The sequence below is a fragment of the Galeopterus variegatus genome, unplaced genomic scaffold (assembly GCF_000696425.1).
Source record: "Galeopterus variegatus unplaced genomic scaffold, G_variegatus-3.0.2 Scaffold325, whole genome shotgun sequence".
Lineage (NCBI taxonomy): Eukaryota > Metazoa > Chordata > Mammalia > Dermoptera > Cynocephalidae > Galeopterus > Galeopterus variegatus.
Genome location: NW_007726436.1, coordinates 229,940 through 244,441, shown reverse-complemented (window position 1 = coordinate 244,441; position 14,502 = coordinate 229,940). Strand labels below are relative to the sequence as shown.

General features: G+C 37.3%; 1 protein-coding gene across 1 annotated transcript in view; it reads left to right on the top strand.

The window, feature by feature from the left end:
• YLPM1 (YLP motif containing 1) overlaps positions 1 to 14,502 on the top strand; it is a gene marked incomplete at its 5' end in the record, with an annotated part of 69,452 nt that overhangs the window by 36,778 nt on the left and 18,172 nt on the right. The window contains 11 exons of the mRNA XM_008567531.1: positions 712 to 832; positions 6,251 to 6,668; positions 6,783 to 6,875; positions 7,305 to 7,500; positions 7,968 to 8,107; positions 9,368 to 9,522; positions 12,812 to 12,874; positions 13,165 to 13,284; positions 13,526 to 13,702; positions 13,790 to 13,873; positions 14,093 to 14,176. Of these exons, the coding sequence (XP_008565753.1) occupies positions 712 to 832; positions 6,251 to 6,668; positions 6,783 to 6,875; positions 7,305 to 7,500; positions 7,968 to 8,107; positions 9,368 to 9,522; positions 12,812 to 12,874; positions 13,165 to 13,284; positions 13,526 to 13,702; positions 13,790 to 13,873; positions 14,093 to 14,176 (1,651 nt within the window). The remainder of the gene's footprint in view (positions 1 to 711; positions 833 to 6,250; positions 6,669 to 6,782; positions 6,876 to 7,304; positions 7,501 to 7,967; positions 8,108 to 9,367; positions 9,523 to 12,811; positions 12,875 to 13,164; positions 13,285 to 13,525; positions 13,703 to 13,789; positions 13,874 to 14,092; positions 14,177 to 14,502) is intronic.

Sequence of the window (14,502 nt, the reverse complement as noted above, 5' to 3'; positions counted from 1 at the left end):
GGAAGACTGCTTCATCTAACCTGGGTAGTTAACTACTCCACCCTGTTGATTGTTGGCATGTGGGAATGTTGGCCTGGTGTTACCAAATCACTTTATTTAGTTTTTTTTTTTTGGCGGCTGGCCAGTATGGGGATCTGAACCCTCAACCTTGCTATTACAAGGCTGTGCTCTAACCAACTGAGCTAACCGGCCAGCCCCCAAATTGCTTTAAAATTTGAATTTATATGTGAAATATTTTGGTTTATAAATAATGGCAGCTAGTTCAAATTTTAAAAACTGATGTGAAAGCCAAACAAAAAAACCTTTCTAGGCCATATTTGCCCAGACCCCACCCATTTTGCATCATCTGGTTTAAAGAGTATAGGAAAAAATAGTAACAGATCTATTGATTGGATGAAAGCAAAACATGACAAGAAGATGAGACAATTAGAATAGACTTGAGAATAGTCTATTATTAATTATTATTACTAATAGGTAGGTTGTAGAATCTGTCCTTAAAGATCTTCAATAATTTATAATTACTTATAAGTCTTAGATGAGTGAGCTACATAAAAGCAGGAGAGTGTCACCCCAGAGGTGCTGTGTGGATACTGAGATGGTTTTAGGACAAGGTTTTTAGGCCTCTTTTTTAAAAAGTTCAGTATTAATTGTAGTCATTTAGGAATGGAGTAAAAATGCCTTAAGTGCAATGGAAATTTTATTTGTTTACAGGGAACAGAAAGAACAGCTTCAAAAGATGAAAGACTTTGGGTCTGAGCCACAGGTGGCTGACCATTTACCACCTCAGGAATCGAGATTGCAGAATACATCTTCAAGACCTGGGATGTATCCGGTATGGGAGAATGTATGCTCAGAAAATGATGTGGTTTCTACTTGGGATTTTTTTATTACAATAAGCATAAATTTATTCTATAAAAAAATGTAAATTTTGAGAAAGTAAAACTTTACGGTAATTGACCTTTGAACATCTTGTAAGTGTAGTCAAAAGTGTGGCAGAAATGCTCCTTTTCCCTAGGTGCACCAAACACACCTGAACTATATGGCTTCACGTTCACAAGATTGTAGAATTTTCCTAATAATTTTTTATGTTCAGATATTCCTGTTTTCTATCTAGACAGGGCTGGATGTGAGCCTCTTAGTGCTGTCTACCTCTTTAGGCTCCTTGTCTTTCAGCTGTGGAAGGGATCAAACATTGTACAGTACATACCCAAGTACTGTTCAGGTGGTAGGATGTTTGTGTAAAGACTTGAGTGATTAAGTTCTCTCTTTGTTTTTTCTTGTTGTTTTTATTTTACATGTAAGCCAGTGATGGGCTTTAAAAAAGTTATCATGCAAATAATTTTATAACAACACAATGAGGGAAAAAAAACACTATTGAACCATTTCGTCGAATTAACTCTTCATTTCTCATGGTTCCCTTCCATCCTGGTCTAATATACAACACTCATACATGGTTGTTAACATCAGTGACTACGGTAATGTTGTTGACTTGCCAAGTCATATCACCTGACGTTTGTATGCATCCATCTGCCTACAGATCCATCCTCTCTGTGGTTGTGTCTCCTGTCAAACTCAGCATATTTAGAATGGAGCTCATTATCAGCCCCTATTAAGTTGTTCTTTCTCCTCACCATCATCTAGTCACTCCAACTCGAAACCTGAAAGTCAGTCTTACCTCTTACCTCTGTCCTACCCCTCCATATTCACTCATCCTCCTGATTGATTTTACTGCCTTTTTGATACTGTTCACATATTCTGCCCTCTACTTCCCCACAGCTCAGTTTTAGCCTTCAACACTTCTTGACTAGATTGTTTCAGAAATGTTCTAATTCATCTCTATCTCATTCCCTCTGATCCATTCTTTATTCTGCTGCCAGAGTGATATTTTAAATCAAATTTTGAGTTATAATTTATATACAATAATATACAATTATTTTAAGCCTACAGTTTGAGTTTTGACAAATGTATACCAAAAGATAAATTCCATCACCCCAGAAATTTCTCTCATGCCCTTTTGTAGTTGGGACTACCCCCACACTCCACTTCAGGCAGGATTTATGTGACTTCTGGTCAAAATGGACATTTTAAAACAGAAATCTCACCGTGTTGCTCCCTGGCTTTAAAACTCTTCAGGGTTTTCCTGTTGCTTTCAGGATGAAATCTAGACTCTCTTGCATGGCCTTATATGTTCTCCCTGAGCTGGCCTGACCTCTGCTGACCATTGCTTGCTACTCTACTCCCTTACGTTTCACTTTCTGTCAACATAAACCTGCTTAACCATGTTGTGAATGTGCCAGACTCTTTTACTTATCCGTGCCTTCACACATACATGTTGTTCTCGAAGCCTAGAGTTTCTTTTCTTTCCTTTCCCATCCTCTCCTCCAGCTGGCTCATTCTTGTTTTTCTCTCAGCCCTGTACAAGGCAGTTACCCTTATTTGTACCCCTGTAACATCTTGTACTGGTCTCTGTCATAGCCTTTATCATACTGTATTTTGATTGTCTGTTTTCTTGTCCGTCTTCCTTCTTTTTTTTTTTTTTTTCCTTTTTGTCTTTTTTACTGACCGGTACGGGATCGCAACCCTCGGTGTCGTGCCTGTACCGGGGACCGGCAACGGGATTGCAACGCTCGGTGTTGCGCCCGCGCCACGCTCAGCCAGTGAGCGGGAACCGGTCACCACATGGGATCCGAACCCTCGGCGGGAGCGCCGCTGCGCTCCCAAGCGGCGCACTCTCCAGTGCGCCACCCGGCCGGCCCTTGTCTGTCTTCCTTCTAAACTGAGTCCAGGGGACTGCTGTTTAGCTCAGTTGGTTAGATCACAGCCTTATTACACTAAGACCATGGGTTCTGATCCCTGTACTGGCCAGCACTCTCCCAAGAAACAAAGTAAACTCCCCAAACCCCCGAAATCAACAAGAGAGCTAAAAAACAAACAAAAAAAACCACAACACGCTTTCTTTTTTTTTTTTTTTTTTTTTTTTTTTTTTTTTTTTTTCTTTTTGTCTTTTTTTCGTGACCGGCAAAGGGATCGCAACCCTCGGTGACACGCCCGTACTGCGAGCGGCAACGGGATCACAACCCTCGGTGTCGCGCCTGCACCGCGCTCAACCAGTGAGTGGATCGGTCTCTATATGGGATCCGAACCCTCGGCGGGAGGGCCGCCATGCTCCCAAGCGCCGCACTCTACCGAGTGCGCCACTGGGCCGGCCCCACAACATACTTTCTAAACTGAGTCCATAAGGATAAGAACTGTATCTTTTATTTTTGTATCTCTTAGCAAATAGTAGAAGCTCTACATTACAGAGCCACATTTCTGCTTTATTCACTTAAATCATAAACATTTTGCTATATTGCTACATGCTATAATATTTTTGATGCACAATAATTTATTGAACTATTCCATTTCTGTTGGACATTTGTTTCTAATCTTTCACTGTTATTAATACAACTTTAATGGATGTCTTTGTATCAAGTTCTTATTTTAGAAGACTTCTTAAGAGTATTTTAAATTCCAAAAGTGAGATACTTCAGTCAAAAAATAAGGACATTTTTTTTTTCCTTTTTGTCTTTTTTACTGACCGGTAACGGGATCGCAACCCTCGGTGTCGCGCCCGTACCAGGGACCGGCAACGGGATCGCAACCCTCGGTGTTGTGCCCGCACCACGCTCAGCCAGTGAGCGGGAACCGGTCTCTACATGGGATCCGAACCCTCGGTGGGAGCGCCGCCGCGCTCCCAAGTAGCGCACTCTCCAGTGCGCCACCGGGCCGGCCCAAAAATAAGGACATTTTTTAATGATTCCTATAATGGCTCTCAAAATAGTTGTATAATGTGCACACTATAGCCTTGCAAGCATTAGCTATTTAATATTTTTGGTAGATTTAATAGTTTTAATATAATGTTTTAATATGCATTTCTGATAACTAGTGGAAAAATGAATATTTTTCCATATTTGTTAGTTGTATTTTCTTCTTGTATAGATTTTTTGTCCCTTACCCGTTTATCTGTTTGACTTTTAAGGTTTTTCTTATGAATTTATATTATCCTTAATATAATATAGATATTAGTCCTTTCTCATATAAATTCTGCAGGGTTTTTTTGTTTGTTTCATAAATGTATCTTTTGCTTTCATTATATACTATGAAGAAAACACTTTTTTGTTTTATTTATAGATGTACTTCCAAGAGTTCTTAAGATATTTAAAACTTGTGTGGGTAGCTTTGCCCCAGTCAGAATAGCTTTATCCTATATTGGCATTTTCTTAACAAAGTTTAAAATGCCATACTCTGATAAAAAGTTTACCTTTAGGTAATAGCCATTTGTCTTTAACTTTAACTTTAGCCTGTAGTGGCCTCCAGTTAAAAAATATTCCTTACGTATTAGCCAAGTTTATTTTGTTACTCAAAAGTTTATTTTTAAAGCACAGCCTGTATATAAGTAAATATATATGTAATGTATATTGTTGGCTCTCTGAGATCTAAAATAGCTGTCAATGAAGAAAAAACAAGCCAGGATCAGAGAACTAAGAGAAATGGAAAATACAGTGGTCGAATCAGGCTTACAAAGACTAAAATAAAATGTATTTAACAGTTGGATTACAGTATTGAGTAGGTGAGACTTCTCTGCGTTGATGTGCTACCATCTTCTTAGTATACGTTTCTGTTGGCATTTGGTGATTGCTTTGGGAAAACAAATGTAAACATGGCACACAATAGTGGTACTCCTTGGAGAGATTACTAAATGTCCATTCAGTTTCTTAGTTTTGTTGTTTCCCAGTACTCATGTTCTGTGTTGTTCCCATCCTTGCCACAAACTGTTACTGTCAACCAGACAACTGAAAGCAGTAGAAGTGAGGAGGCTATCTAGAGTTTGTTTCTCTCACTGGAAATTTTCTGTTTTTGTGGAAGATAGTTTATAGCAGAGGTTCTTAACGAATAGGTGATATTCAGAATTACTCATGGAGGGTTTTGTTTGTTTGTTTTAAACTAATAGCAGGGCCCAACTACAGAAACTTAGTAGGCTTGAGGTCGGCCTAGGACATTTGAATCTAAGTGCTTACCACCCTAATTTGGGGTAAGAAGAGGAAAGACAGGGTATGGCACATTGCAGGAGAGGGTGATACTATTGAGGCTAATTTTTTTCCCTTGTTTTAAACAACTTCATTGAAGTATAATTTACATATTACATACCACATAATTCATCCATTTTTAAGTGTATGATTCAGTGATATTTTTACTAAATTTATTGACTAATGCAACTGTCATCATAATCCAGTTTTAGAATATTTTCATCACCCCAGTAAGATCCCTGTGCCAGGTTACAGTTAGTTAATCCTCATTCCTATGTTTAGTCCCAGGTGACCAAACACCTGTCTGTGTAGATTTACCTTTCTGAGAATTTTATATAAATGGGATCATATAATATGTGGTCTTTTGTGTCTGGCTTCTTTCCCTCAGTGTAATGTTTTCAAGGTTCGTTTATGTCAAAGTGTGAATCAGTACTTCATTTCTTCTTATTGCTGAATAGTAATTCATTGTATAGATATACCATACTTTGTTTATTCATTCATCAGTGGATAGATCTTTGGGTTGTTGAGGAATGCTGCTATGAATATTTTTGTGCAAGTTTTGGGGTGTACATATGTTTTTATTTTTCTTAGATAGATACATAGGAATGGAATTGTTGGGTCATATGATAAATTTATGTTTGACTTTTTGAGAAATCCATAAACTGTTTTCCAAAGTAGCGTCACCATTTTACATTCCCACTAGCAATCTAAGAGGATTCTTTTTTCTCCACATCCTCACCACAATTCGTTTTTGTCTTGTTATAGCCATTCTAATAGGTATGCAGTGATATCTCATTGTGGCTTTAATTTGCATTTTCCTAATGACTAGTGATGTTGAACATCTTTTCATATGCTTATTGGCCATTCAAATATTTTCTTAGGATAAATATTTATTCAAATCTTTTGTCCATATGTATATTTTTTGATTATTTGTCTTATTGAGCTATAAGAGTTTCGTATATTCTGAAATCAAGTTCTTTATCAGATATGAGATTTGCATATATTTTCTTCCTTTCTGTGGCTTGTCTTCATATTCCCGATGGCATCTTTTAAAGTACAAAGTTTTGAATTTTGAATAAGTCAAATTTATTAATTTTTTTTTATGGATTGAGAATTTAGTTTCCACTGGTTTGTGAAAACATGGTGGTATGCTCATCCACTAAGCTATTTACTCTGTTCTCTAGCCCCCAGGGTCCTATAGACCACCCCCTCCTATGGGTAAACCTCCAGGTTCAATTGTAAGACCCTCTGCACCACCAGCAAGATCATCTGTTCCTGTGACCAGGCCTCCTGTCCCAATACCTCCACCGCCACCTCCTCCTCCTCCACCTCCTCCTCCTCCAGTGATAAAGCCACAAACTTCAGCTGTGGAACAGGAACGCTGGGATGAAGATTCTTTCTATGGACTCTGGGATACAAATGATGAACAAGGACTTAATTCAGAATTTAAGTCAGAAACTGCAACAATTCCATCTGCTCCAGTATTACCACCTCCACCTGTTCACTCTTCCATTCCCCCTCCTGGCCCGATGCCTATGGGTATGCCACCAATGTCCAAACCACCACCACTGCAGCAGACTGTTGATTATGGCCACGGCCGAGGTAAGTAATGGTGGTAAACTTATATTTGGGATTCTATAGGAATATTGCTAGTTTCAGTTTTGGCTTCCTTAAGCTTCACTCTTATATCAGTTTATCCCTGGTTTTGTTTACCAGATATATCTACTAATAAAGTTGAACAGATACCCTATGGAGAAAGAATAACTCTACGCCCAGATCCGCTACCTGAAAGATCAACCTTTGAGACAGGTAGGATTCCCAGAGAGATCAGTATTTTTAAATCTTTTAGGGCTTAATTATCACATTTTTTTTTTTTTTTTTTTTTTTTTGGGTGAGAGTATCTGGGCCTCCCTTTAATATATCTAAAAGATTCTTAAGTTGAAGTTAGGGCTACAATATACACTAGTTCTAAAGTAAGATTTGTGGGCTGGCCCGTGGCTCACTTGGGAGAGTGTGGAGCTGATCACACCAAGGCCACGGGTTCGGATCCCTATATAGGGATGGCTATTTAGCTCACTTGGGAGAGCATGGTGCTGACAAAATCAAATCAAGAGTTAAGATCCCCTTACCAGTCACCTTTTAAAAAAATAAAAAAATAAATAAAGTAAGATTGTATTTTTTTGCTTTTATTTTCAAAAAAGGCTTTTAGTTCTTATTTTGTACTAATTCTTTTTATAGAGCATACAGGCCAACGTGATCGTTATGATAGAGATAGAGACCGTGAGCCTTATTTTGATCGTCAGACGAATGTCATAGCAGATCATCGAGATTTTAAGAGGGATCGGGAGACACATAGAGATCGAGACCGCGATCGTGGTGTTATTGACTATGACCGGGATCGATTTGATAGAGAACGCCGACCCCGAGATGATAGGTATGCTATGAAAAATATCCTTGCTAGGTGTGCAAATTACCATATACTTAAGTTTAGCAAAAGTCAGTGTACGTAAAGGAAATTTAGCAAATGACATATTTTTCTTAGGCATGTGTGTATAACTTGGAGAGAGAAGAGCAATTCTGGACCAATTTTCAGGAAGTAGGTGTTTGAATTTTGCTAGCTTAAATTATAGAGATTTAAATGGGAGATAGAGATAGCCAGAAAGGAAAGGAAATAGTATTGCCAATAAAGGTGCAGTCATTACTTAATTGGTAGGCAAGCAATTTTTTTTGCAATTCGTGAACTTTTTAGATGTGTGTATATAAGGTAGATCTAAATGAAAAAGTAAAATGTAAATATTGATTATACGGAGTAATTGCCCATAGAGAATACTCGTTGTGTAATGGTGTTGCATTATAAAGCGGAAACCTCCAAATTTTTTTTTTTTTTTTTTTTTACCAAAGCACTTCTGTTACACCTTCTAGGACTCAGTCATATCGAGACAAAAAAGACCATTCTTCATCCAGAAGAGGGGGGTTTGATAGGCCATCCTATGATCGGAAGTCTGACCGACCAGCCTATGAAGGGTCTTCCATGTTTGGAGGTAGTGCAAAGACTTATTAACTATAAGAATGTTGATAATGTAAACAGTGGGAGATGTTTTCCATTGTAGTTATGGACTTAAACTTTTGTAGTAAATGTACTTGCAGATTTCTCAGAGATGGCAGTATTATCATCAAAAACAGCAATGTAATTAATGAAATAAAACATAAATTGTTTTTATATTCTTTAAAAAACTTTGCAAATAAAAACAAAATCACTTGTAATCCTACCACCCACCACACTCCAACTATTTCTGTATATTTCCTTTCATTCTCTCTTCATATACATATTTATGAAGTTGTAATCAAAGTATAAATGCAGTTTCTTTACAGTGCTTGTTCTGATTGATACTGTACCTTACACATTTTTCCATATATAAAGCTATTGATGGTTCTGTGACGTTCTATTTAGTGGATAAAATACAAGACCTTTATAGTTGGACATCATAGCTTTTCACTGCTATAAATAACACTTAAACTAGAAACTCATACCTGTTTATATGAACAAGCTTTGCTAAGCTGGTGACTCTTATTCTTAAAACTGTAGGGCCGAGCCCGTGGCGCACTCGGGAGAGTGCAGCGCTGGGAGCGCAGCGACGCTCCTGCCGCGGGTTCGGATCCTATATAGGAATGGCCGGTGCGCTCACTTGCTGAGCGCTGGTGTGGGCGACACCACACCAAGGGTTGCGATCCCCTTACCGGTCACGAAAAAGACAAAAAAAAAAAACTGTAAAATAAAAGTTAAAAAACTAACGGTCACACTTAGGACTATTCAGCAAAGTATTTATTATTGTTCTATGTCCTGTTGCTTAACTTTTTTCCTACATTTAATACAAATAAGGATGAATTCAGTATTTTGCAGAACATTAATTTGCCTAAAATTATATCTCAATCTTTTCATTTTCTTGATTTCAATAGATATACAGTATTTTAAACTTTCTCTAGTTAAAGTTAGATGCAACCCCCAAATCATTAGACTTTGTTTGAATTATATTACCTTAGGATAAGTGGGGAGAGTTAACTTTCAAAATAATTACTACAGGGGGCTGGCCTGTGGCTCACTCGGGAAAGTGTGGCGCTGATAACACCAAGGCCATGGGTTCGGATCCCATATAGGGGTGACCGGTTAGCTCACTGGGTGAGCATGGTGCTGACAACACCAAGTCAAGGGTTAAGATCCCCTTACCGATCATCTTTTTTTAAAAAAATAAATAAATAATTACTACATAAATAGCAATTTTGTTCAACTATTGGAATCCTAGGAGAACGAAGAACTTATCCAGAGGAGCGAATGCCCCTGCCAGCTCCTTCACTAAGCCACCAGCCACCTCCAGCTCCACGGGTTGAGAAGAAGCCTGAATCAAAGAATGTGGATGATATTTTGAAACCACCGGGCCGAGAGAGCAGACCTGAGAGAGTGAGTCCTATGAAGTTGACTAGTTTTCTTGTAAATCACAAGATAAGAGATTTTTTTAATATCTTGAACAGAACTTCTCTAGTTTTCTGCAACACAGAACTTTTCTACTTTTCCAAGGCATTTTACCATCTCTAAATCACCATATAATCTCACAAACTTTCTATACTATAGAATCTTTAAGAAGTTAAAGCTAAACCGCTCGTCAAAAAAGGTGCTGAAAACTTTATTTATTTTTAAATTATGTTGTTATTATTATTATTATTTTACATTCTAAGATGTTATTGCTGAGCGGTGGGAGAGGGAAGGAGAGGAAGAAAGGGGGAATCAGGGTGAGGCTGGCCCATGGCTGGCTCTTTCACTGGCCTGGTTGCAGATGGTGGAGGCCATGGCTGAGGCCCATGGTCCCCTTCATCCCAGCTCAGGAGCCGAGGGGAACTTCTGGTTGATGTAGAAAACTTTAAAAGATAATTCATGAGAACTCAATTAATTGCATTTTGAAGAAGGGAAAAGTGGATTTGGTTTTATGGTATGTGGAACTTTTAAAAAGAGGGAGAATTCGGAGACTTGATTAGCTCGGCCTAATTTTCTAGTGGCCTCCAAATGTACACATTCCTTTAAATTTGTCTTGTATTGCAGAATAATTAGAGTCCATTTGAATAAACGGATACTGGAGATTTTAGCCAGACATTTTGATTCCATATATGTAGAATTAACAGGTCATTGTTTTAAAGTCTTTGTTGCCCACTGTAAATGTACTGCTACTCCAGCTTTCCTGGGGTTGCTGTTTGCATGATATGGCTTTTATTACCATCTCTTTACTTTTGATCTATTTGTGTCTTTAAATGTAAAATGTATCTCCTGTAGACAACTGCACACTCTCTTAGCCCTGTGAGACTAGTGTAGAACACATAGCCCTGCCAAGAGAGTGCAGCAAAGGTGAGTTGCTCAGGATGTGCCTGAGATTGGGGGCTGCCGCCTGGGGAGGCGGGCAATAAAGATGCCAGACACAAAGTTCTGGGACTTAGTGTAGAACACTAAGCAATTTTATTTCCAGCTTGCCTGCTTTATATATGTTTCAGATAGCCCATTGCCCCTCCCTATTTCCCCATTACCCCAGCAACCATACAGGATGTCAGCATGTAGTTTGCAGCTAGTTCTGCTTGTATGTTCTGATTCTGCTATATAGCTCAGCTTGGCCATTCTGACTCCATTTTGTCATTTCTTGTTTATATTTCCTGATGTCTCTACTCCATCCAGACGATCTATAATTGGATCATGTTTTTCATTTTTATTTTTTGCCAGGCCTGGATCATGTTTTTTAATGCAGTCTGGCAATCTCTGCCTTTTGTTTGGTTGTTAGTCCATTCACATTTAGTGTTACTGATATAGTTTAATTTCATGTTTGGATTGTTCATAGCAAATACATAGAAATACAGTTGATTTTTATGTATTCATCTTGTATCCTGCAAAATTGCTAAACTTGTTTATTAAAAATCCTGCAAAAATTGCTGAACTTGCTTATTAAAGATTTTTAATGGATTCTTAGGATGTTCTGTATATAAAATCACGTCATCTGCAAATATAGTCTTACTTCCTTTCTAAGCGGGATGCCTTTTATTTCTTTTTTTTTTATTTTAATTTATCAATATACAATGTAGTTGATTTTCCTTTACTAATTCCTCTTTCCCCCCTCCCTCTCCCTTTTTATTTCTTTTTCTTGCTGAATTGCCTTGGCTAGAACCTCCAGTACAGTGTGGAATAGATGTGGTGAGAGAGGACATCCTTGTCTTGTTCCTGATCTTGAAGAACATCCTGTCTTTCACCATTAAGAATGATGTTAACTGAATTTTTCATAGGTGCACTTTATCAGAGTGAGGAAGTTCCATTTCATTCCTAGTTTGTTGAATGTTTTTATCATGAAAGGGTTTTGGATTTTGTTGAATACTTTTTCTGCATCAATTGAGATGATCGTGTGTTTTTTTTTTTTTTTTTTTAGTCTATTGACATGATGTGTTACTTCAATTGATTTCCACATTTTAACTTGCACATTATCCCTGGGATAAATCTCACTTGGTCATGGCATATAATTCATTTCATATGTTGCTGGATTCAGTTTGCTAGTATTTGGTTGAGGATTTTTGCACCCATGTTCATAAGAGGTATTGTAGCTTCCTTTTCTTATAATGTCTTTGTCTGGTTTGGGTATGAGGGTAATGCTGGCCTCATAAAATAAGTTAGAAATTGTTCCTTCCTCTTCTTTTTTTTGGAAGAATTTGTGAAGAGGTGGTATTAATTCTTTAGATGTTTGGTAGAATTCAGTGATGAAGCCATCTGGGCCTGGGGTTTTCTTTGTGGGTAGTTATTTTCATTACTAATTCAGTATCTTCACTTATCATAGGTGTATTCAGACTGTCTATTTCTTCTTGAGTCAGTTATCTGTCTTTCTAAGAATTTGTCCTTTTCATCCAAATTACCTAATTTGTCGGCATATAGTTATTCACGGTATACTTTTGTAATCCTTTTTTGTTTCTGTTAGGTTAGTTCTAATGTTCCCTCTTTCATTTCTGATACTAATTTGAGTCTTCTCTCTTTTTTTATCGGTCAGTATTTTTTTATTGATCAGTCTATGTTGATTTTGTTGAACTTTTCAAGGAACCAGCTATGGGTTTTGTTGATTTTTTTTTTCTTCTGTATTGTCTTTCTCCTTTCATTTTATTAACTTCTGCTCTATACTGGCCATCCACCAAAAAAAACCCCAAACAGACAAAAAGAATTACCAGCTTCTACTGTAAACTGTATTTCCTTCCTTCTGTTTCTTTAGGTTTTAGTTCTTCTTTTTCCATTGTTTAAGGCAGAAGATTAGGTTATTGATTTGAGACCTTTCTTCTTTCTTAATATGGGCATTCATAGCTATAATTTCCTTTTAAGCACTGTGTTAGCTGTATCTCATAAGCTTTGGTGTGTTGTATCTTTATTTTATTCACCTCAGAGTATTTTCTGATTTCTTTCAGAATTTCTTCTTTGATTCATTTGTTATTTAGGAGTATGTTGTTTAATTTTCACATATTTGTGAATTTCCCAAATTTTTTCCTACTGTTAATTTCTCATTTCATTCCATTGTGGTCAGATAACATACTTTGTGTTATTTCTATCCTTTCAGATTTATTAAGGTTTGTTTTATGGCCTATCATATGGTATATCCTAGAAAATGATGGATTATTGTTAACTAAGATCTCATTGGGAAAAAACTACTCGGAGTGAGTGATTGATTTTGTCCATTGTGTTTCAGATTGTTGTTATAATGAGAGGATTGCCTGGCAGTGGAAAGACACATGTTGCAAAACTTATTCGAGTGAGTATGGGAAAGCTGAAAAACGAGTTGGTTGTGTTAGCCACATGCCTTCTTAGCAAGCATGTAATATTGATATAGGTATCTCCCATGTGATCTGTTAGAGTTGGTGCTTATGGAAGACATTGTCCCATATACATTTTTATCTACTTAGACAAATTATTTTGCATTTGCTTGATTTGAAACCACCAGAAGATTGTACATTATTTAGCCACGAGAGGGAACCATGGTGTGAACATTCATTAATTTACTCCATAAATTCTTTTTAACCTTCTTGGCTATATGATTCTTAGGATAAGGAGGTAGAATTTGGAGGACCTGCACCCAGAGTTCTAAGCCTGGATGATTACTTCATCACTGAAGTGGAAAAAGAAGAAAAAGACCCAGATTCTGGAAAGAAAGTGAAAAAGAAGGTATGATATAGTCCTCTCAGATCATATTCTGATTCATTAATAGTATTTAAAGGAAAATGTGTTCAGAGAGAGATGTTGCTTTTTTTAAGACAAAGACTTCCATCTTTTCTGAACCCAAACTTTAGTATTCAGGTGTGAAGGAAACACTACGAAGTCATCCCTATCCAGGTGCTAACCAGGGAAAAGGTTTTGGATGATTCTTCACTTTTGCTAACTCCAGATCTCTTTTGGGGGATCTTAGGTAATGGAATATGAATATGAAGCTGAGATGGAGGAGACTTACCGCACCAGCATGTTCAAAACTTTCAAAAAGACTCTGGATGATGGCTTTTTCCCCTTCATCATCCTGGATGCCATCAATGACAGAGTTAGACATTTTGACCAGTTTTGGAGTGCAGCAAAAACCAAGGGATTTGAGGTATAGACTTAAAAGAACTTTAAAACACTTTGCGTTGTCATGTAAGTATTATATTTCTTTGCCTGATCATTATTCACTCTTGCTTAGGTATATTTGGCTGAAATGAGTGCAGATAACCAGACTTGTGGCAAGAGAAATATTCATGGAAGAAAGCTTAAAGAAATAAACAAGGTGATTTTCAGAATCATAGAATGATGTGGTATACCCCAAACTTCATTTTCTTTCAGAATTTTAGTAAATGTTTCTTTTCCTTTCAATATAAGTGAAAGAGGTGGCCTAGCTCTTCCTGGGACTGGCCAGTTAGACTTCACAGTATTAGTTAACTTACTCACTTGGTCTTTATTTGACCAAGTTTCCAGAGATAAATTGATCTCCTGAATCTCTCAATAGATGGCCGATCACTGGGAAACTGCACCTCGTCACATGATGCGCCTAGACATTCGTTCTTTGCTGCAAGATGCTGCTATTGAAGAGGTGAGTATCCTTTGGCTCAAATGCAATGCAAAGTGACATTTTTTTTCACCTCTTTATTTGAAAAATTTTAAACTTACAGAGAAGTTACACAAATAGTGTAAGAACACCTGTGTACCTTTCATTGAGATTTAACAATTGTTAATATTTTGCCACATTTTTCTCTATATAGATATATGCTTGTTATTAATACTATTATTATTAATGTTGTCACTATTATTGTGGAGCCATTTGAGAGTTAAGTTGCAGACCTCATAATCCTTCACCCATAGATACTTCAATAGATATCTTCTGAGGACAAGGACATTCTCTTACAAAACCAGTTAATT